Source organism: Sinocyclocheilus grahami, unplaced genomic scaffold, assembly GCF_001515645.1.
Source record: "Sinocyclocheilus grahami isolate Dianchi unplaced genomic scaffold, SAMN03320097.WGS_v1.1 scaffold61.1, whole genome shotgun sequence".
Classification (NCBI taxonomy): Eukaryota; Metazoa; Chordata; class Actinopteri; order Cypriniformes; family Cyprinidae; genus Sinocyclocheilus; species Sinocyclocheilus grahami.
Genome location: NW_015505240.1, coordinates 1,338,961 through 1,364,017, shown reverse-complemented (window position 1 = coordinate 1,364,017; position 25,057 = coordinate 1,338,961). Strand labels below are relative to the sequence as shown.

Here is a 25,057-nt window from a genome sequence, read left to right as displayed (position 1 = left end):
CCATAGCCTCAGTCAGGGCTAGGAGGTGGCGACCTAAATGAGTAGCGATAGACGTAATGAAAGTCTGCCCTTTTTTACAGCAGATTGGTATTTTCATTGACCAATAGGAATAGAAAGTAATGTATTAGAGGACATGGTTATAATACACAGGTTGTTAAGATTGCACTGTTTCCAATGTGTGGCACGTTATTTATGAGCGTTAGTAATAATGGGAATTTGAAAGCACATAGTGATGCAGATCACACAAACAATTGGATGAGAACAAGCTGTATAAAAGAGGAAGGAAGGAAAAAAATCAATACTCGAGTGCCTTGTCGGTGTCCTTGCTTGGTGAAGTCGCTGGTCGCTGGTCTTAACACTCTTCGGTCTTCACACAAGGGCTGCTGCGACCGCTGCTGTGGTATACTACACAGTTTTATACACACTTGATACAGCGTTTAGTTCAGCTGGCCACGCCTTACTATCTCACAGAGAAAGACACAAAAACACTTACAGTATGTTGTTCCTCCAGTTGCCTGACTGCTTCTCACTACTAACTGCTAAATTACAAGTATTTTTGCTGGCTTTGGCCAAGCCTTACTATCTCACAGAGTGAAACGAGAAAAAACGTGACTTCAGCACGCAAACACTTTAAACAAAAACATTTCCTGGCAAAGACAATTTTGCTAAAAATCAAATGAAAAAAGACACGAATCACTTACAATATGTTGTTCCTCCAGTTGCCTGACTGCTTCATTTTTAAAAACTTTGTTTTTGTGAAAACATGTACCTAAACTGTAAATCATGCTTTTTAATGTCATTTTACAGTTTAATGTTACAAGACACTCCCCTACCCTGCTCATATGGTCTTACAAAGTCTTAAATTTGAGATTAATGCTAGTCATGATACCATCAAGTAATAAAGTATACTAATTCAAGAATTTGTCAAGTAAAACAAAATTAGCTGGAACAAAATTATTTTAATATCTTCTAACAATACAGCATTAAATATTTGTTGTTTTACAGGTACAGCTACATTTTGTCAAATGTTCAATTGACCCCTTGTGCAAGAAACAACAACAACAAAAATTTGGTTCCAACCAACTTTTTGCAATTAGGTAATTGTTTTCAGTGCTGAAAAATATAGCAAATATTGTTTCTTGAAATGCTAAATAAATAAAAACTAAAGCACATTTGTGGAAGTTACAATTACATACTCGAGATTTCTGTAAATGTCCCCAGCTTTATAAATATATATCAACAGCAGGGCTGCATCTACAGTAAAACGATAGTGGTATAAACACATAAAACCTGTTTCGAAAGTTTGGCGGGGAGTAAATTCAAACCTGACCCAGTTCTAGGGATGTCACGATTCGTCGATTTTATTCGACTATTCGATTTTTAAAAATCCTCGACTTCACTTTGCTTGCGTCGACTAACCAACAAAATACCGGAAGTGGAGCATTTCACGGACGAGAATCCATAAAACATTGGGAAATTAATCGTTTAGATTAATCGATTAATTAGTCGAGAGATTAATCGAAATAAAAATAGTCGTTAGTGGCAGCCCTACCCAGTTCAAATGACATTTACAGTCTATACGATTAAGGCAAGCAAGGTCAATTTTAGAATAAATAAATCTGTTGTCCCTTAAAACGTTATGTGAAGATTATACGGATATTTTTGTCCTGTAAGAAATCAATTGTATATTAAATAAGCATCCGTTGTTTTTTTGTTCCGATTCTTTTTGAGATCCTTTCCTGGAAATCACATGGTATTGTTTTGCATAACACTAAGCTTTTTTATTCCGCAGCTTACCCATTACACGGTACAATAAAAATATCTGAATGTTTAGTTTTTACTCTTTTCACAATCATAAACCCATTGGTCTTATTACTAATAATAACATTGTTGTGAGATGCTGCAGTTCATTGCACATTTCTCCAAACAAAGAGTTTTGTGTTCCAAAACACTTCCAATTAAATTAAAGCTCTGTGAAATAATCAAAAAAAGCATTTTCAAAATATCCAGTGGAGTTTCATTCCTCATGTTGCCTTTTACAGGTTACCAGAATGGAATGGCGACTATGAAAACGCAACTTAATGTGACATAAAATGCGCTATAAAAATAATTACTCAACCTCCTAAAAACAAAACCACATTTGCACGGCCTACTCTAAAATATCCAAGTCTCATTCGCCTACAGATCAGCTCTGAGGCATCAGATTACACATCAGTTAGGAATAAATGGCAGTTCTAGGGACATCTTTTGGCATATGGTGCATTACAAAAGAGATGTCAGCTCATGGGGCACAAATTAATTTTCGTAGGGACAGAAACGCACTCGCTGCCTGATGGTTGCAGAACTGCATGTCATCAAAGAAGTAAAAAAAAATAAAAAGAAATACCAGCAGAGGTTTTTACAATGTACATTCAGAGGGGCAGTCTTCAGTCTGCCTCAGTTATCTGTTCTTCCTGGCGTCCTTCTTTTTCTTGCACGTTTGGGCAGCGTTACTGGATGAGAGGGCGGTGGCGTGGCCCGTGGTCTTCAGATGATCGAAAAGTTTGTTCCTGGTGGCGAATTCATACTGACAGGTCACACAGCGCAGGTTGACTTCCCTCTATAATGAGCAGAACAAAAAAAGTTACATAAATCATCACAAATTTGCTGACTAATGTCATTTCGGAGAGCAAAAATTGACTCTGAACTAGGGCTTGCATGATTTTGGGGAAAAAATATAATTGTGATTTTTTTTTTTCTGGAAAAAAAATTTAGACTCATTTAAAATTGAGTTTGGCCAACATTTTGTGATCATATGTCAATACAGCTATAAAATAATATGTATTCATTTTATTTATTATTATTACTACTAAATAAAACAAAAATATATACATTTAAAAAAGAAACATTACTATTGTTTGCAGGACTGCAACATTCGTTTTTCAATTATATATCAATACAATTAAAATTATTATTATTGCGATATAAAAGTTACTGAAATATTGTATAATTGTAACATTGTAATATTTCACTGTAAAATAAAAAAATTATAGAAAAATATTTGATTACATTCAACTGTTTAAAAAAATAATAATAATAAAATAAAATAAAAACTATTTAATTACTAGTCTTAATTTCTTAAATTATCAGACTTTTTCATGTTAAAACGACCCAAACTGCAGAGCAGAGATGGAGTTAAATAGCAGTCAATTTTTATAATCACACTGAACCATATTGTAATTTCAGATGTATTTCAATTAATCTTACAGCCCTACTCCGGACTATATAATTACTGAAAATGATTAATAAAATCCACTGTTTGGAGTTTCACTTATTCTACAGTTTACGTGTTTATTTCCATATATAATGTGTAAAACTACTTCATTACACCAATCAGAAATCAGAATAAATAAAGCTGTTGTATACACACACATTACTCAATTTACTCAAAATTACTCAACATTATTGAGTCACATGAAGTTGTTTATGTCTGGATGATGATTATAAAACATCTGTAATGCAGCAGAGGAGTGGCTGTTTGCTCGCGTTCAAACACATACTAACAAAAGTATAGTACACACCTCTTGTGCAGCTTCCACACCTCCGTTTGGTTTGCCGTCCTTGTTAGAGTCTTTTCCGCCTTTCTTCCCTTTTGTCTTTGAAGAGCTGTAAAACGTGACATAACGAGTTAATCTCAATTCATATCAATATACAGGGGACTTTACCCACAATGCATGAGTTTAAACTAGTGTTGAGTTTTAAACCGGTGGATTGTTAAATGGCATATGAGAGACACCTTTTTTGGTTTGTGGGTTCACATCCCTCTGGTTTTATTTTCTCATCTGGGTCCTCAGAGAGGACAGGGGTGTCCTCATTGTTGCCCGAATCAGGTGCAGGTGGGGGACGCTCTTCTGTGAACTGTGGGACTGGACTGTCAATCTCTGGCTCTTCTGGAAGATTCTGCAGAACAACAGCATTAGAAAATCCAAAAAAAGCTAAATCTAGTCAATTAACATACTTAAGGGTTTGGAGGTTGGATTTGAGTTATTTACGTTTATGTTTTTCTGCTGACGTTTCTTTTTCTTCTGCCTTTTAGATAATCTGTAATCAAACGAACCAATCAGTGGACAGGAACAGTCAATAAAGCCTCCAGATGCTCTTATCCTTGATATACAATATGAAAATCTTGAGCAAGGTGTAATGATTTTATTAAAATGATTGAATTATTATTAAGCAATGAGATTATATCAGCTGTGCATGAGCTATCTTTTTATTTATTTACATTAATGTTCATTCGTATTATAAATATTCACTTTACAATAATATTTCATTAATGTTCACACTATACATTTTAGACATCCTGGATATATTGTGAAATACCATAAAAGTTGCAAATTACAATCAAAGAACATCGCAAGGGCCGACAGGCATGTTTTACTTTTGTCTCGGTGTGTCATCGAGTTCATCGTCGTCATCCTCCTCTCTCTCGGCAGAGTTCTGACTCAGCGACTTTTCTTCTTCCTCCAGCTGTTGCCGTAGCAATGCCAACATCTCTCTGTGTTTCTTAGACTTCTCATGGTTTTTCATACTGATGTGTGAGGGGAAAAAAATTATACTGCAGCATTAAAATGCAAGTAATGCAAGTCATCAGTGTATAAAGATGCTGTTCATTTAAGATCATTTAAAAAAAATAACATGCTAAAGCAGAAAAACAACACATCTATGAACAAATACGTTTACTTTAACATTCAAAGTCTACATTAATGTTAGCTTATCAGCTCATTAGTTTTATATATATATTTGTGTGTGTGAAAGAAATTAATAATTTAGCAAGAATGCATAAACTGATCTTAAACTGGTAACAAAAAAATGTATATTTAAAAAAAATGCTGTTCTTTCAATTCAACTTTCAATTCTTTCAATTTCAACTTTCAATTCATCAAATACTGAAAAAAAAATTTATCACGTTTTCACAAAAATGTTAAGCAGCACAACTGTTTTTGAACATTGAGCAGCAAATCATAGCAAAAGTATTTTAAAATGATTTCTGAAGGATCATGTGACACTGAAGACTGGAGTAATAGCGCTGAAAATTCAGCGAATAAATGACATTTTAAAATGTATTAAAATAGAAAACAGTTTTAAATTATACTAATATTTAGCAATATTACTATTTGCACTATTTTTGATTTAAAAAATGCAGCCTTGGTGAGCCTTTAAAAAAACCTGTAGAAAGTTAGTGTAAATATATATATACATTTTTTATTTTATTTTATGTAAAGCAGCTACAGATATGAACTGAAGGGTTATATAATGTTTTTTAATGACTTGAAATCTAAAAATGAAATGATTTTTATCTGTGAAGTGATAAGAGGGTGTACATGGAAGGTTTCAGTGCAGTGTATGTGGGCGCTCTTTTCACTCACGCTTTATCGGATTTGAAAGATTTGTCACAGGCAGGGCAGTACAGGTCATCATAATAGTCGTCCATTTCCACGGCACCATCTGCCTGCACCACATCTGACAAAATACAGTGCCGAGTTGTGTGCTGTCCATTACTCACAAATGTTTACAGTATAATTGAGGTATTTTTCATGACTTGGTCTCGCTGAGTCACTGTATTTACGTATGAATCACAGATGACTGCTCCGACTTTTCCTGTCCATTTATAGTGACCTCAACACTGAATTTGTACACTGATGTCACACTTATATCTGAATATCACTGCATAGATATAAAATAACAAAACGACTTCAACAGACTTGTTTTGCGACATGCTGTACTTAGAAAGTGCTTGTGCTCTTTCTTTAAAAACAAATAAATACATTTTTGTGTGTTATGAGACTTGTTTTTCAGTCTCACGATGATCAAATGTGTGCTGAACCTCTGACCTCCTCTACCCAGAATCCACTCAAGTATGTGTACACATGACATCAGAACTCACCTCCCCTGTCCACATTTGCCCTCTCCTGCCCATTTTCCACCTCCTCCTCCTCCTCCTCTTCACTCTCTGATGCATCACCAAACTCTTGACCGTACTGCGCTTCCATCTGCTGCAGTTCTTTCTCCAGCTCTGACATGGCAGTCCAACTCTGTTCCTGATAGTCTTCCACCAGCCTAACGGCACACAATCAATAACTGTGATATACAGCAACAATGTATATAATTGTTAAATATTATACATTAAATATTTTATAATATCTAACTTTATAAATATATTTTATTAAAATATTTAATAGATATGTTATTAAAAACATTTTTATATATTGTGTGTGTGTGTGTGTATATATATATATATATATATATATATATATATATATATATAAATAAATAGGGGATGGGCATTTTTCAAAAATATTGTATTAGAATATTTGGGCTCATAAGAAAAACAAATGTGTTTATTTAAATGACATTTAAAGGGAAAGTTTGTCACCGTTTCTGAATAAGCTCATGATTAGGCATTATACACAATGTTCTACAACATTACGTTATATCTTAAGGTTTTCTTTTGGTTTAAAACATTCAAGCTCATTCGTTCACATTCAAACCAGAGCAAACAGAAAAAAATAAAGCAGCAAATCAGTAAATAAATACAGAATGTACATACACTCGAGTCGGCCTATGTTTATTGTGTTTATATTCTCACATCATGTTAATGTTGAGAAAAACAATAATATCCACATGAAAGTTGGCTCCGTCTGATAACATTAAGAATGCGCGCCGACACAGACGTTCCAGAGAGACACAAAGATAATGGTGTGCCAAGCAAAGTTTCTTACAGCACTTTGTGTTTTCTGTTCTTAAAGCACTCTCCCTCGAGGAAACTTAAAGGATGCATATGTCTCAAGATCATTTCTCTATCAGATAGGCTCTCTTCTTGGGTCACTCGGGGTACAGCTGTGTGTCTTTCCTCAGTCGACTGCTGTTTGGATTTCATGTGATTTCTCATAGATCAAAAGTTCATTTGATCAAAGGTAATTCCATTTTGTAAGATCATTTAGTAAGATCATTTTGGTCAAAGTAATTCCAAACATCTAGAGGCAGACAATGACATTCTGTGATCAAATACAATCAACTTGTTAACACGCTCCACAGCACCACCCAGTGCATTTAGTTATAACAGACTTTTAGTTGGCAAGCTTAGGATTTATCATGGATTCCCTGCATTTATGGCCCGAAAGCAACAAGTAGTAAAATCTGAATAGTGATTTTATTTTTCCAATAATAATTACAGATCGAAAATTGGACTATTTGTGCACACCCCTAATATATACATACATACACACACAAAATGTAGACTTTACATTTTTTTAATAAATATATAATTAAATAAACAAAAAAATATATTTTTTAATTAAATCTATTTTAAATCTATTTTAAAACTCCCTGATATATCCAGGTTTTACATGACTGCGGGGACTATGGCTATCTATACATATCTCTCCCAGTTGACACATTTTTTCCTTTGTATGAACAAACTTTTGTCATATCACCCAATCGTATAAAAGGGGCTAATCTTACTTGGCCTGGTGGAGCTTCTGTTTTCTCCTCAGTTCTTCAACTTTTTTGGCCTTCTCTGCGTTCTGCTCTTCCACCAGCTTCTTATGGGCCTGAACACGCTTGTCACGCTTTCGGACGAAGGCCACTAGTTGGCGCACCAGCTCGCTGTGCTCTTTCCTGGCCTTGTCCCTGTTTTTTTTGTTCTCTTTTTCCATGGCTCTCTTCTCCCAGCGGTTGGAGGCCTGTCGAGTGTCGTACTCCTCCTTCCATGCAAAGTTTTTGTGCGTACAGAAGCTCTGCCAGTAGCCATAGAATAAATGTACCACCTGAGAGACAAAAATAAAATGATTTAGGGGAAACGGAAACAAACGCAAAGAAAATTAGAATACTATATGACTAGATTTTAAGCATAGACTTCCAGTATGCTGCATCCTTTTAAAAACAAGATGAAGAGTTTTTAGGAGGCTTGTACATTCATCTGCTTCTTGCAAGCCTCCACTGATGGCAAACACTTCAAAACATCCATTAGGTGAAGTGCAAGTATGAGCCACACCGGAAGGGGGAACGGTTAAGATCATTTAAGAGCCTTCAGGCCTAATTGAAGTGGGATGAACCTCATTGTTCAGACCCCGGAGAAAATGGTCTCAGCGGCTAAAAGAGGTACTGGATCCCTTGAACCAAATGTGAATTTTTTCTGTCAAGATTTTCCCCCTCTTTTAGCTAACAATCTGAAAAATGTTTTCAGATACGGAAGAGTGCCATCCTGTTACCTGTAGAAGTATTTATAGATGGAATACTTTTGTGTTCCATTTAGCTAATAAGGCTGAAAGTCTAAAATGCACTAGACCCCTTGACGAACTCTGATGCCATGTTTTAGCACTCAAGTATTTCATCTTCATGTTACAATCTATACATATCTCTCTAACAAACAAAGTGTGTACCCTACTATCTCAAATTGTAACAAATGTATAACTGATTTTAAGATTATAATATAAAAGATAAAATATAATTAAAAGATTATAAAACTGATTTTTTTTTTGGATCATCAACCGACTCTCACAGTCAATACATTAGTTCTGACTCAAGATTGTTTTTCATTTTCTAAGGAATTTAGTGATTCTGGTTTATTAAAAAGAACCGGATCAAAAGAGTCAGAGTCACATACACTACTACTTTTCAAAAGTTTGGGGGTCGGTAAGATTTTTAAATATTTTCGAAAGAGGTCTCTAAATTCTGAACAAAGCTGAATCTATTTGATCCAAATTACAGTAAAAGAGTAATATTGTGAATTCTTATTACAATTTAAAATAGCTGTTCTCTATTTGAATGTATTTTGAAATGTAATTTATCCCTGTGAAGGCAAAGCTGAATTTTCAGCAGCCATTACTCCAGTCTGTCACAGACTCTTTTTAAAAAAAAATCAAGATTCACAATAGTTGTGCTTAATATTTTTGTGGAAAACTGCATGCACCAGTGTCTACATACAGTGTCATAGTCACTCTGAGAATCTCCAAATGAGGGAAACTGCTCCTCATCTTCTTCCTCCTCATCTTTACTGTGCTCCATCTCCTCCTTTGCGATAGTCTCAAACACATTCCTGTATATGGTGTAAAAGCCCTACAGAGACAAAAGAGTTTGCACTGTTAAAACACAGAATGCATGCATTTCCACAATAAATAATCTTAATCATTCCAAACTGAAAGCATAACATTGCATTTTCAACAATAACTTGTACTGTCCTCCAGCGGTACAGGATGGTATAGCAGACATATGAGCTATACATTATAAACAGATAAATACCAATTATATGTAAGATAATACAAGACATAATAAATCAACAATATATGTAATAGAATATGAAATAAAATATATAAAACATTTTTAAAGCTCTCATTTAGTTCAATTACAGCTACATACAGAACACAATAGTCTCTATATGCACTTTTTTGCTGAGCATATAGATACAATGCTATGGTAAAAAAATCTGTCTGACATGTTTCACACAATTAAAAATTAATGCAGATGAAACACAAGAACTTGTCCTGTATGAACAGACACAAGTATGTTTGGTTACAGGCTGACAAAAAATACATTTTAAATATTCACCTTTTCATCATCTCCGTAACCTGAGTAGCAGGTGACAGTGAAGAACTGCAAGAGATCAATGCTGTCATCCTGGTACTCTCCGCTGACACCCCCTTTCAACAGCGCCTCTCGGTGGTTATCATACCTTAAAACAAATGTAACAGCCATATTAACAGAATTAAATATTAATGGGAAAATACTGAAGGCTGTAATAAACATTTTAGTATACTAAAGGCCAAATACTGATTAATATTACTGGTATTTAGTCCCACATACTATGGAGAAAATTATATAATCCTCATTTTTGTTACACAGCTAGAACATGTAGATCAGCAGAATTTGCAACAACAACATTCAATACGTCTGTCATTCCAAGCCCATATGCTGTTTTTCCACTGAACACAAAAGGAGAATTTTGAAGCTCTTTTGTACAACAGCAGTGGCCCACTGTCACGCTCCAAAAAACACCACAAAAGTAGTCCATAACACCATATGGAAAATAGCTAAATTCCCCTTTTTCTGTTGAATGGAAAACTAACTGCATATCGGTTTGGAATGTCATAAGGGTGAGAAAAAGTGTGGAACTACTCCTTTAACCAGCACCCCATAAACCAAAAATGATATACCAAAATGAAATGACTGTAGATCTCGAATGCTTTGGTCTTTCAAGAGCTTTCATTTTTGAATGCTTAGAAAGCAGACAGTTGACAATTTCTTGTCAAAGAGTCAGAATTGCTCACAGCATCACTATAAGAGAATCTCAAATAAACTAAAAAGTGACTTGTTTTGTATGAAATACGATCAAGAAAAAATATATCAAAACTAGGATTTCAGATGCTTGAAACAACGATAAAGGAGGATTCTCTTTGAGGATGATATATATATATACAGTATGTATACTTATACAGTGGTGTGAAAAAGTGTTGGCCCCCTACCTGATTTCTTTTTTTTGCATGTGTGTCACACTTTAATGTTTCAGATCAAACAAATTTAAATATTAGTAAAAGATAACAAGTGAACACAACATGCAGTTTTTAAATGAAGGTTTTTATTATTAAGGGAAAACAAAATCCAAAACTACATGGCCCTGTGTGAAAAAGTGTTTGCCCCCTAAACCTAATAACTGGTTGGGCCACCCTTAGCAGCAACAACTGCAATCAAGCGTTTGCGATAACTTGCAATGAGTCTATTACAGCGCTGTGGAGGAATGTTGGTCCACTCATCTATGCAGAATTGTTGTAATTCAGCCACATTAGCAGGGTTTGAGCATGAACCGCCTTTTTAAGGTCATACACATACACATACACATACACATACACATACACACACACACAAACAGTGCATTATTTAATTTCTCTGTTCCAGTCACTGTAATCACTGTAAAGACGATTGGTATTTTGGATAACTCTGGAGCCTTAAGGGCAAGAAACAGAACTCTTTATTTGCTACTACAATGGTTATTTGAATATATGCAAGTGTGAATGACATTTGAGAACACTGAATAACAACTTAAATTTCTGTTTGTGTCTTCTATTTAGAGCTTGGTGGGAAAAATCACTATCCCCTTTTATATGAAAAGCAGTGGTTTAGACATTTTGCAATAAATATACATGCTGTGGAAGAAAATAAAGCCATATAGATTTGCCACATCACAGCAGTGAATAAAAGACAGAATATTCATTTTTGGAAAGAAAGTATCCTTTTTAAAGGATTGTTTACACAGGGTAGGTAACAAATAAAGCCTCAAGTAAAATGTCATTAGTTTTGAACGAAGCTAGATGTATTGCATGTGTGGTGAACGTAGTAGTAGTTGTTCGGAGGTCTTACCAGGCTCTCTCCTGCGGATCACTCAGAACATCATACGCAGCCTGGATAAGTTTGAACTCCTCTGCAGCCTCCTCTGCGTCATCCAAGTTCTTGTCTAGAATCAGAATAACAATATGAACAACATTATAACATCATTTCAAGGTTAAACTAATGTAAGTCCTATAATCAACAGCACTTGACAGATCATTCCATTGTTAGAGAACAGGCGACACCAACAGCCTTATTTATCAATATGGGACAGTAACCTTTATTACTTATCAAACAGATAAGATGAAACCAAATACCTGGGTGCCATTTCAAGGCTAATTTCCTATAAGCCTTTTTCAGGTCGTCGTCCGACGCGTCTCTTTTAACGCCCAGCACCTCATAGTGGCACTTCATTCTAGTCTGGACGTGGAGATGCTACACAAACTTAGTGTTTTGAAAACCACTGTCAGAACTACAGTACACACGAAATATCATCAATGTGGCCACGTGGATCACAAAACTAATACTACAACAGCGCAAACCTAATATTACGCTAAATATTGTAAAGACAAGAGTAACATTTATCCGCGTATTCATCAGCTTCTCGAACAGTAGACATATTTTCACTCGACAGAAGAATCGCACGAAGCCGGTGTCTTGTGTGTGTGCAGCCGCGGCGCATGGAATTGATGTCACACACGAAACGCGCTGCTATTGGCTGAGAGTTGTAGCTTTTCCGTATGCACGTCTATATAAAATATATACAGATATTCTTTATTTGTTATTTATTTATCTGCGATTGCATTTGTATATGCATTAAAATAATGCAAAGATAAAACAAAAATATTTTTGAGAATAAAGAATACTTCTTCCATATATCGCTAACTCACAGTATTCTGATATATTTTAATAACAAATATGTTTATAAGCATAAACACATGTGATATAACTTACATTACACACTTAAATGATTGATCAAATGACCGTAAAGGCGTACTTTACGGTAAACATTACATAAAAAGTGTCTCAGAAAGCCAACAGTGTATGTTATTTTAGTTATTTATGGTTCATTCAAAATGAAGCGTTAACTCAAAATTGTTTTATTAATATAAATTAAATGGGTGGGATTTGTCAGTGGCTAACCTTTGAAACAATGCAAACCGCTATTTATTCCGAGCAGGAGTGGCTTGTGGTTTTTTTTTTCTAAGCTTCCTAAGAGTTTGCATACAATTGACAAAAGCTGGCTATTTTAATCTTTCAGGAGGACATCTAGCTGCTGCCATAACGAGATCTGCTGTATGACTACAGGTTATTTTATTCACATTTATTCTGCATTTAAGGATTGCATTTAATACACTAACATCATCATGAAATCAATGAGGGAAGTTGATCTGGATACATACAGTCTGTCTTTACTTACGGCAAAAGAAGACATCCTGAATCCACGCTCGTCAACAAACTGGTATGAGGACGGCTTTTGTTTATTTGCTTATTTTTAAAATCCTGTAATTCATAGAAAACATCATTCAGATAGACACGATTCTTACAGTAAAATAAGACGGTGAACAGGATAGCCTACGTGAATCTCTTTTACATTTAAAATGTTGTTTTTTGCTTGTTTTTATTTATTTATTTGTATTTATGTTTGACCAAATAATACCTTTTAATGAAATAGCAAATGTTTTTAAACAATAATGATTATAATGCATATATAATGCATCAAAATACGATATAACCTATGCACAATATCTTATTTTGTAAAAGCGAAAATTGTTAGCAGAGGATGGTTTCGATCCATCGACCTCTGGGTTATGGGCCCAGCACGCTTCCGCTGCGCCACTCTGCTTGGTGGGAATTTGCCAACGCAATTTCCATTCTTGAACAAAAGACAACTTTCCATTGCTCATATCTTACTATTTTAAGCTTTTAATTATTCATAAATGCAAACAACCACATAAAACACTATGCTCATGTTGAGCTTCCGTGGAAAGAAAATAATGTGCAGCTATTCCACTACACAGATGCTTTTGCTCATACTGCATGTGTGATTGTTAGGGAGATATTCAGTGTTCGTCAACGGCCCCCTTTAAATTAATAGGACAAAAAACTCGTATTTAAAAGAATTAGGTGGCATTCCACACACAAAAAATGTTACTTCGGTTTTTTTTTTTTTTTGCCATTTCATGCAAACTAGCTAGTGCAGTATACCTCATTGCTGTGATGGTGTCTTGATCTGATAAATTACATTTCAGAATCTCTGTCTTATCTTAATGACCAAACAACCCCCTCCCAGTCTAATTTCCTCTGTAAATACCCCTGCTTATCTTAATTAGCATGTTTATCTGCAAAATCACCACTGTGACAAACTATCCTACAATCCGAGATGATAAAGCTAAAGCAAGGAGGTGTGTGTGTGGGTCAAGCATCTGTTGAACATGGTGCTTAAGACATGAGTGTGTCTAATTTCCAGGGGAAGTTGCTAAAGGAAGGTTGATTTGTTGCTAAAAGTTGCTAAATGATGTTGTGATGACATTGCGTGATGACGTCATTACGTAACCACGATGCAAAATTGTGTCAAATCTCAGCAAAAACATTTATGCATTTTATATATGTTAATTTAGATTTGTTCTTAGCAATATAAATGCATAATATAATATTAAAATATAAAGAACTATTTTTAAATCAATTGAATTATCGAAATCGTACACATTTTTGAACGATTACAATTTAAGTTTTATACTTTAAAGCAGTTTAGTAGTAGTTAGTTAGTATGCTGCACTCTAAGAAAAGTAAAAACATAATGCACAATCTACTGTGTTAATATGAAGGAATTTTCTGGATTGATTTTTCCACTGGTTTTTGTACCTGCATTTTTAATTACGCATTGTGTTTTGTGTTTTCGGGTTACAACGGATAACGGCTAATGTCCTGGAAAATTACTAGCACCTTTTCCATTTTCCTGCATATTTTTCTTACAGTGTTTCTGTAAGAAACAGTGTAACTCATCAACAATCGCAGGTGCAAGCTACTAACAAAGTGTCTCATAAATGAAAAATAACAGTATTCAATTATTATTATTATTATTATTATTAAACAATTGCAAATAGCAGCTAACTTAATTCCTGTAAGGTGTGTACTGCTAGGCATCTTTGGTTTCCTCTTTTTGTGTCCTTTAAATGGTAAATTGTGACTTTTTATCATTTGAGTCACTTATCAAAAGTTGCTAAAAGCTGGCAAATAAATAAAAAAAAAATAGCTAAATTTGTTGCTAGGTGCTTTTGGTAGAAAAAGTTGCTAGGGTAGTCTGAAAAGTTGCTACATTTAGCAACAAAATTGCTAAGTTGGCAACACTAGTGTCAGTGATTGTTTTTGACCATGCTGGGGGCTAAAATGCAGACATATCCACAGGCTGAGCAGTTCCTGTTGTTCTGGCTACTGTTGTCACAGGAAACGTTTTAAAAGGGAGAATGTCACTGCTGGAAGTACTTTTCAAAAGAGAGAATGTTGGTTGTTTATGAGCTAAACAAAAAAAGTCTGTATAATTCTGAACTTCATTCAGTCAAGTGTGTTTCCTGGTAACAGAAACCTTTTGGATTTCTTTCAATATTCTTTCCATGTTAAACTCTAAGCTGTTTTAAAACCAAGGCCTCATTAAATTATTCAAACCATGTCCTAATTTGATCATGTGTAGTTCAGATCTGTATTTCATTATTTAGATGAATCCACGTCGGGTTATCAGATATTCACATTTAATTTTAATAATGGATTCAAGCACATATTCAACGCAGATAGAATGTGCCAGATGCCTTACGAAGGTCCTTGTCTAAACACGGAAGTCTGAAAAAGCAGGACTCTGCATCTCCATAGCCTTCCTGTCTCTGTCATTTCCTGTCTCTGTCATTTTTTTACAGAATATAGTATGTGTATCTATAATAAAGTATAAAGAATACTGTTTTATGTTCGACAGTACAGTACATTTAAGACACAATAGGGTAAAAATGTTAACTAATAAATATCACTGTACTTTCCCCAGATTATTACAGTACAAAACAATCATTTTCTGATATCCCATGTTTGAATATTGAAATCTAATTAGCATACATTTCCAGAACAGAAATCTGAACGTTGGATAAAGCCAATGTCAAAATTCTTGTTACATTTCTTGTTAGAGGATTTAGATATCTGAGGATTTAGATATCTCTTTTTATCACTCCATAAATCAGAAAATACTGTCAACAGCCAGGGGGGGGGGGGAAAGGTTTTAAAATTCAGATCGAACAATCTATGAACAAACCCCTCTGACAAAATCCCTCAAAATATAGACAAATAAAATAAAACTGTAAAGTCTGGTATATGTAAGTGCTACTGAAGTGGAGATTTCTGGCTCGGTGCATTTAAAAAAAGAAATCAGAAAAAAGCTTCAGATGGATAAAGTGTAATAATAAACACTTAAATGTATTTCGGATCTTTTCTTTCCACTAAAAAAGACATGTTATGGAAGCAAAATAGCCAAAAATCTCAAAATTGACCAGAGTATGAAAAACACTGATGCCTGTAGTGGCTTGCATTATTAAGTAAACTTACAAAAACATCACATGCATCACTTCATAATAGCAACATTACAGTAGATGTAACATGCTTGACAGTGTATGCAGTCAAGGCGTTAAGCTCAAGACATTTGTGTAAGCCGCTTCTTTTAATATAGCTCAAACTATTTGCCTAGAAGTTGAAAAATGTTTGGATTAACAGTCTATGCTGTTATCCTTCTAGGCTTTTGAGAATGGCTAAGACATGCTTAGCATAGTGATTTTCAAGAACGACAGATATAAAGGCTCCAGGGTCCAAATAGCCAAATTCATCTATTTTTGTTTGTATGAACCTGAGTGCACAGGTTTGTACTAGTTAAATGTCATGCTACTGTTTCTACTGTTGCAGTTGTAACTTCTGACACTGTTGTCATGAGAATGTGGGAAAACTGCCCTTTTGTTTTTGGGTGTGAGCACATTACAGAAGACCCTAGGGGAAGGGTCCTTTATATGGGCGTCATTCACAGGAAATGGTGCCATTTGTGGCTGAAATTAGTTTTTTTCCCCCCCGTTTAATTTACTGTACTGAACTTTCAATACATCATATTTTCATACCTTAGGCCTTTCCCAACTTGTGTGTATATATATATATATATATATATATATATATTACACAATATTATATGTGTGTGGATAGATACAAATATAAACATACAAAATGTCTATATTTATAAATTTAATATACTGACTTTCATTTCAAATGCATTAAACGCTAAATTAAATCTACCAATTAATCATACATACATGCAGTTAATAACCAAACCTCAAACATCAGTACGGAAGCATTCATATGTCTGTTACTAAAATATCAGAGAGCTTGCCTGCACTTAGAATACATTTATCTTTGTCTCTAAATTGAGTTATTCATCTTAATGAAATAAAGTGAACCTTTAATATTCCCTGTGGCTACTTTCTTCTATCTCTATGTACAGGGCTTTATTCACCTATGATGGAATAATGAACATGCTCAAACTGGCTGATTCTGGAGGTAAGAGCACAAAAAAGATGCATAAATAATGTTTTGTTTTTTGTTTGTGGACTTGTTTATATGCTCGTTCTTTTATAGCAGGTGGATTGAAAGAGTTGACAGCTAAGCTTCACCCTAAATGGCCACTTTATGGGATGTGCAGGGTGGGCAAAGCTCAACCTCGCATCGCTATGATATTATGGGTTAGTTCATCCTCCACACAGTTTAATGTAAAACACTGATTATTTCCCTTTAACCAGTGTTTGTGGTCTCTCAGGTAGGAAATGAAGTGGATGGGTACCGCAGAGCTGAGTGTGCCAGTCATTTACCAGCAATCAGGGCTTTCTTTAAGGTAAAAGAGGACAGGGATTATAAAACAATATTGTATTTAATTTAGTATACTGAAAAAAATCAAAGCCTTACATCTTGCTTTACTTGTGTATATAGAGGTAAATCGATTTCCCTGTTGAAAAAAACAGCATATGCTGGTTAGGTATGTTTTGACGCTGGGTTGCTGGTTTAAGCTGGTCTTTTGCTGGTTTAAGCTGGTCCTTTGCTGGTTTAAACTGGTCCTTTGCTGGTTTATGCTGGTTTATGCTGGTCATGTGCTGGCAAAGGACCAGCATAAACCAGCAAAGGACCAGCTTAAACCAGCATCCCAGCGTCAAAACATACCTAACCAGCATATGCTGGTTTTTTCAACAGGGTTAGGTAACATAATAAACTTGTTTTGTAAACATGCAAGCATGTAGAGATCTTAAATTAGATTTGATTTTAATTCAGTTTCTTCGTTTAGAAGTCTTGTTTGGACTGCATGTCTTGTCAGTTTTAAATAAAAAACAAAAGATAAATGGATAAAAACTATGAAAACATATTTTCCCTATCGCTCTCTTTGTCTTTCTGATGCTTCAGGAAGTTCACATCTTTCTTCCTGCCCACACTTTGGATGAAATCACAGAGGAGAGGATCTGTACACTGGCCTATAATGCTGCAGTGCAGGGGCCGAGAGGGAGACCCAGCCGCCGGACAGAAGACAGACAGGCCATTGTGGTATGAGATCATGACAATTTCTTACAACAAGGGGGCAGGCTTTATTAATCCTAAATGATAATGTTGTTTTGAAAAGTATAACCAGTCAGGCAATTAAAATCAGGAAAATGGTAAACAAATCAAAGTCTCCTTACCATTTCCAGGGCACTAATTACAAGCGGACAATCGCAGCTGCAGAGATCCAAAGAATACAGAGAGATTCTTTTTGGGCGCATGCAGAGGTACAGAGTTTTTTTTGTTTTTTTTTACTATTTTTACATTTCATAATTTTTTATTAACCCATAGCATGGCATAAAATATATAATGATCTGAGATAACTGAGATTTATTATTTGAGTTATTATGAGTTATTATTTGAGAATTTGAATTTAGCACAGCAACATGGACTCACTCAAATTTTCCTCCAAAAATGGAAAAATGTCACAAACAATACAAAAGCAGACAGAGGTTAGTTTCTTACTGTATTTTACAGAGAGAAGAGGAGGAAAGGAAAAAGGAGGAACAGCGGAGGGCAGCAGAGGACAGGAAGCAGAGAGAGAAAGAACGTTTGCTCCAGGAAAGGAGAGATGCAACAGAGAGAGAGAGGAGGATGAATGAAAAAGAACAGAAAATAAAGGAGCAGAGGTCAGTCAAATATTCCCATGCATGTGTGCAAAAAAAAAAAAAAACAAGGGTCAAAGGTGAACTTTTTTTTTTTTAATAGGAGAATACAGGCCCAAATGGAGGCAGAGGCCTGGAAACTGGAGAAAATAAAATGGGTATGATAAATTTGTTTCCATGTGTGTGCGTGTGTGTTTCCATGTATACAGTATATTCTTAATCTATATTATATGACAGGAGCATGAGGAAAGGGAGTGTGAAGAAGAGGAAATTAGAGCTAGATATTCACGCTCTCAATCAGAGGAGATTGCTGTGGTTAGTTCTGTCAATCAAACCTGCACTAAGCCCATCCCCTAAATATGTGCCCTGTGATTTTCATGCAGTGATTTAATACTGTTTATGGCCCACAGGAGGCAGCAGCTCTTGTGTCTCAGCGTGCTGTAAACCCCAGAGAGTTTTTCAGACAACTGTCCTCCTCAAGTGTCCACATAGCCTCCCATCCCAGCTCCACATGTCCAGGTAAAGTATAAGACAAAGAGAACCGCCATTTTAGCTGAAACCGTGAGAACAACTATGCTACTGCATACTCCTCACAAACAAATATTTTATGTCTTACATTTGAGAACTTATTTTAAGATCCAACATAATTTATTTTTGCATTTTTATGGCATCCCAACCACCTTTAATGTAAAGATCATACATTTTCAATTAGTTAGCATTTACCACAGTTACTGTATAAAATGACAATGAACAATAGGCTACATTTACAGCATTTATAAATCTAGGTTAATGTTTCTATATATTTCTGCACTACTGTTCAAAAGTGTGGGGTCCAGAATAATTGTAAAAAAAAATTTGTTGTATAAACAAATAAACTACTTTTTTTCAAAAATGTAATAAATAAATAAATACATCATACTTACCCCAGACTTTTGAACAGTAGTGTAGATTAACATAAAATCTAATGTACAGTAAAACATTTTCATGTTCATTTTACAGCAGTTCATGATTAATGCATTATAACGTATTGTAATCTGTTATCAGTTATGTAAATATATAGTAAATAAAATTCATAGTAAGCAGTTCACACATTTGATTTGTTAATAAAATGTTTTTATAACAGATATGGCTTGCGCAGATGTTCAGCATGACAAAAATAGAAATAGGGTGTTCGGCAACTGAACAAGTCTGTCTACACATCAAGTGGCAGTTATGTGACGCACACATTATTGCCTCTTGACATGTAGACAGATTTGTTGATTATAATTACAGTAGTCTTGTTTTGTAAGCGTGCTTTTCATATTTTAGTTGTTTCAAAAATTCTTTCTCTTTTTTTGTGCAGCCAGGAGTCCCTATAGGCGACTGCATCAAAGTCAGACAGACAATATCTTCAGGTTCAATGAATCACCTTCTTCTACACCTACTTCCCCATACAGATCATCAGTGGTATCGCCTTACTTTCCGTCAACTCCCACATCCCGGAGCCCAATCCTTTTCACTAGCACTACGGCTTCCTTGCTGCCGAATGGTGCAATGGTATCTACCAAAAGCCAGATCCAGCAATCTAAGATGATGGAGCCACAGCTCCAAACTCAACCATTACATACAACCGATGCAACTGAATCTGAAATCAAAACTCCTGTCAGTGATATACTAGACAGTCTGGTCTTTTATCCACCTCCACCAACCCCTGAACAGCTCCAACCAGATGAATCAGTGGTAGCCGATGAGTTTCCTCCACTTCCCCCTGGTTATGAGAATTCACCAGAACCATCTGTGGGCCAGCCTGAGACACTTGATGACCCCTTAGACCCTTTTCTTCCTCCATCATGTGTTTTGGTACCTGAGCCACCCACCAGACCACTTCCTGCTCTGTCTGTTGCTCCACGAACGCTGAACGACCTGGAACCGGGGAGGGATTTTACTGCTTGGGCATCGGGTATATCTACGGTTGAGGAGGGGGAGGATGAAGGGAATGAAGCAAAAGAGATGAAATATGAGGGGAAAGATGCAACTGAAGAGATGTATGGAGAGCGAGGGGGGCATGAAGAAGAGAAGGGAGGTGGAGAAGAGAGAGCTGAAACTGGAGAGATGAAAAACAGGGGACAGGAAGAACACGATGGGATGACTATGGAAAATCATGAAAGTGAAAAAGAATCAAATGGTAAAATGATGGAGAAATATGAGAGTGGAAAAGAACAAGATGGGAAAATGTTGGACGAATGTGAGAGTGAAGAAAAACAAGATGGAAATATTATGGAAGAATGCGAGAGGGAAGAAGATAAAGTTGGGGAGATTGTGGAAGAATTTGAGAGTGGCAAAATTATAGAGGAAAAAGAAAGTGAAAAATATGGGAAAGATTTGGAAAAAAATATGGAAGAACATGAGCAAGATGGGAAAATTGTGGATGCATTTGACAGTGAAAAAGAAGAGAAAAGCATGGAAATATCTGAAACTGAAATGAAACTATATGCAAAAATTATGGAAAAATGTGGGCAAGAAACTGAACAAAATAGGAAAATGAAAGAAAAATGTGATGAAGAACATGACAGTGAAAATGAGCAAGCTGGTAAAATTATGAAAGAACATGAGGTTGAAAAAATACAAGATGGGGGCATCATGGAAGAACTTGAATGTGAAAAAGAACAAGACTGGAAAATTAATGAAGAATTTAAGAGTGAACAAATACAATATGCAAAAATTATGGAAGAATGTGGGCAAGATGGGAAAACTGTAGAAAAATGTGAGGAAGAACATAAGAGGGAAAAAGAAACTGATAGAAAAATAATGGAAGAAGATGGAAAAAAAGGAAATCTAGATGGAAAAACTGTGGATGCATTTGACAGTGAAAAAGAACAGGATGAGACAAGCATGGAAGGATTTGAGACTGAAGAAATACATAAATGTGAAGAAGAACATGAGATTGAAAAAGAACAGAACCAGAAAATGATAGAAGACTGTGAGGGTGAAAAAATACAATATGGAGACATAGAAGAACATGAACGTGAAAAAGAAGATGGCTGGAAAGTAGTGGAAGGATTTGAGACCGAAAAAATACAATATGTGAAAATTATGGAAGAATGTGGGCAAGAAAATGAGCAAGATGGGAAAATTGTAGAAATATGTGAAAAACATGAGAGTGAAAAAGAACAAGAGAGGAAAATTGTAGAAAATCATGAAAATGAGAAAAGTCTGACAGAACATGAGAGCGAAAATGAACAGGATTGGAAAATGATAGAAGACTGTGGGATTGAAAAAATACATGATGGAGAATTCATAGAAGAATATGAAGGTGGAAAAGAGAATCGGAAAGTAGTGGAAGTATTTGAGACTGAAAAAATTATGGAGGTATGTGGGCAAGAAAATGAGCAAGATGGAAACATTTTTGAAAAATGTAAGGAAGAACATGAGAGTGAAAAAGAAGATGATGTTGAAGAACAAGATGGTAGACGGTTGGAAGAACAGGATTGGAAAATTAAGGAAGTGTTTGAAAGTGAAAAAGAGCAAGATTGTAAAATTGGGGAAATACATGAAGATGGGAAAAGTCTGGAAGAACATGAGGGTGAAAAAGAACAGAATCAGAAAATGACAGAAAACTGTGAGAGTGAAAAAATACAATATGGGAACATCATGGATGAACATGAATGTGAAAACAAACAAGATGGGATGACGGAAAACCAACAGGACAGACAGAACCAAGACAATGAACGAATGTCACATGTGGATGTAGACAGAGCAGTTAACGTGACTGTGCTCAGGAAGGAAGAATCATACACAGAAATAATAAAGAAGAATGAGGCGACAGAAGTAGGTGATGAAAATGAGAAGGAACAGATGGACACACCTTTAATCCAGACAGAGGAGGCTGATGCAATTTTTTCCCAGCATGCACCACTCTTTCAAGAATCCCATGCTACAGAGCCATCTCAAATCAATGACGCATGTATTCCTGAAATCATTTCAACCACTCAAGATAAAAACGAGCCACAGATTAGCTCAACTGATACCTTACCCCAAATAAACTTACCAACCATTCAGGTCGAGACAGATCTTTCTAGTTTGAGCAATCAAGGAGATTCAGACATGAAAGAGAAGACTGAATCTGTCGACTCTCAGGCTTCCTCAGAGACCTCCAAGAACAGCCCAGACGCCACATCAGCAGAACAGACTCCTGACACAGAAACATGTGCTACAGTGGAGGATGAACAGACAGAAATGCTTCAACAGGATAAAATTGTGGAAAGCAGCAATGATTTGGCTGAGGGGATCAATACTGAGTGCAAGACATCACCTATAGCTGAGAATCAAGCCAGGACTGGACAGTCAGGTGAGGGGGAGTTTAGTCATTTCTATTAAGAAAGTTTTCACAAAACAATTAAGCAACTGTTTTAACACTAATAATTAGAAATGTTTCGTGAGCAGCAGATCAGCATATTAGAATGATTTCTGAAGGATCAGAATGGCTGCTGAAAATTCAGCTTTGCCATCACAGAAGTAAATTACATTTTAAAATGTATAACAATAGAACACACTTATTTTAAATTGCAATAGTATTTCACAATATTACTGTTTTTACTGTATTTTATAGCAAATAAATGCAGCCTTGGTAAGCTTAAGAGCAGTGCTTAATTTGTAAATGAATAATTGCCAGATCCAAAACAGCAATTAAAAGGCGCTGTGACCGACACTGAAAATACAACTTAAGTTTTCCCGGAACATTCAATGACGTCACTAAACGGTGATGCCACAATTATAAGAGAGCATCATTCACATGTTTCTGCATTAACCTAACTAGGGCACAGCTTCAAAACCGGTCAAAAATGGGTTGCCAGGATGATTTTAGGAAAATGTATATCTAAGATACATTAAAAATAACAAAATTTGTTTTCATAAAAATTAAATTCAATCATAGTAGCATAGGTATAAATATGTGAAAAATAGCTGACTTAAATAAGGAACAGTTTTAATTAAATGCGCATCCTTGCTTTATTTTACAAAATCACAAATGTTCTGTTGTTATTTTGAGTGTGCAAAAATAAAAGTAAACACTTTGTGCTTTCGAATTATCTTACTCTTATCTGTATCTGTATTCTTCATAAAAGAGCAATTTCCTTCGTCTCTGGGTCTGATGTGTCAGGATTTGTCTGTGAGCGACGCTCTGCTTCCTCACTGTCAGTCTCGACACAGTGTATCACCACCCAAGAGGTTGCGGTTGCAGGACGCTACGCTGCCTCATGTTTCCCTTGCAATCTCTCCATGGGATCCGGGGAGTCAGTTAAGAGCTTCTCCTCTGCCTGTACTTCAGGATGCCACGCTTCCCAGGTTGGACTCTCTTCCTCCTCTCTGCTGCCAAGAACAGGATTGGAAAATTAAGGAAGTGTTTGAAAGTGAAAAAGAGCAAGATTGTAAAATTGGGGAAATACATGAAGATGGGAAAAGTCTGGAAGAACATGAGGGTGAAAAAGAACAGAATCAGAAAATGACAGAAAACTGTGAGAGTGAAAAAATACAATATGGGAACATCATGGATGAACATGAATGTGAAAACAAACAAGATGGGATGACGGAAAACCAACAGGACAGACAGAACCAAGACAATGAACGAATGTCACATGTGGATGTAGACAGAGCAGTTAACGTGACTGTGCTCAGGAAGGAAGAATCATACACAGAAATAATAAAGAAGAATGAGGCGACAGAAGTAGGTGATGAAAATGAGAAGGAACAGATGGACACACCTTTAATCCAGACAGAGGAGGCTGATGCAATTTTTTCCCAGCATGCACCACTCTTTCAAGAATCCCATGCTACAGAGCCATCTCAAATCAATGACGCATGTATTCCTGAAATCATTTCAACCACTCAAGATAAAAACGAGCCACAGATTAGCTCAACTGATACCTTACCCCAAATAAACTTACCAACCATTCAGGTCGAGACAGATCTTTCTAGTTTGAGCAATCAAGGAGATTCAGACATGAAAGAGAAGACTGAATCTGTCGACTCTCAGGCTTCCTCAGAGACCTCCAAGAACAGCCCAGACGCCACATCAGCAGAACAGACTCCTGACACAGAAACATGTGCTACAGTGGAGGATGAACAGACAGAAATGCTTCAACAGGATAAAATTGTGGAAAGCAGCAATGATTTGGCTGAGGGGATCAATACTGAGTGCAAGACATCACCTATAGCTGAGAATCAAGCCAGGACTGGACAGTCAGGTGAGGGGGAGTTTAGTCATTTCTATTAAGAAAGTTTTCACAAAACAATTAAGCAACTGTTTTAACACTAATAATTAGAAATGTTTCGTGAGCAGCAGATCAGCATATTAGAATGATTTCTGAAGGATCAGAATGGCTGCTGAAAATTCAGCTTTGCCATCACAGAAGTAAATTACATTTTAAAATGTATAACAATAGAACACACTTATTTTAAATTGCAATAGTATTTCACAATATTACTGTTTTTACTGTATTTTATAGCAAATAAATGCAGCC

General features: G+C 35.7%; 2 protein-coding genes and 1 non-coding gene across 3 annotated transcripts; 1 reads left to right on the top strand and 2 right to left on the bottom strand.

Annotated features, from left to right (window-relative positions):
• Nucleotides 1-1,513: 1,513 nt before the first annotated feature.
• Nucleotides 1,514-12,043, bottom strand: LOC107584551 (dnaJ homolog subfamily C member 21-like). The gene is made up of 12 exons (XM_016271218.1): nucleotides 11,676-12,043; nucleotides 11,392-11,485; nucleotides 9,586-9,709; nucleotides 8,965-9,096; nucleotides 7,501-7,805; nucleotides 5,924-6,096; nucleotides 5,406-5,499; nucleotides 4,418-4,567; nucleotides 4,032-4,080; nucleotides 3,776-3,939; nucleotides 3,561-3,645; nucleotides 1,514-2,599 (listed from the first exon to the last, which is right to left on the bottom strand). Exons 1-12 carry the CDS (start codon nucleotides 11,770-11,772, stop codon nucleotides 2,441-2,443), a joined length of 1,626 nt encoding a protein of 541 aa, XP_016126704.1. The 5' UTR covers nucleotides 11,773-12,043; the 3' UTR covers nucleotides 1,514-2,440.
• A 565-nt stretch (nucleotides 12,044-12,608) lies between these two features.
• Nucleotides 12,609-24,839, top strand: LOC107584629 (axoneme-associated protein mst101(2)-like). The gene is made up of 12 exons (XM_016271339.1): nucleotides 12,609-12,820; nucleotides 16,877-16,932; nucleotides 17,011-17,114; nucleotides 17,189-17,263; nucleotides 17,824-17,961; nucleotides 18,105-18,182; nucleotides 18,433-18,584; nucleotides 18,664-18,718; nucleotides 18,798-18,875; nucleotides 18,971-19,079; nucleotides 19,903-22,902; nucleotides 23,663-24,839. The coding sequence occupies exons 1-12, from the start codon at nucleotides 12,726-12,728 to the stop codon at nucleotides 24,808-24,810; spliced, it is 5,088 nt and encodes a 1,695-aa protein (XP_016126825.1). The 5' UTR covers nucleotides 12,609-12,725; the 3' UTR covers nucleotides 24,811-24,839.
• Nucleotides 13,133-13,204, bottom strand: trnam-cau (transfer RNA methionine (anticodon CAU)). The gene has a single exon. It is a non-coding gene; the product is annotated as a tRNA-Met (tRNA).
• Nucleotides 24,840-25,057: the final 218 nt, after the last annotated feature.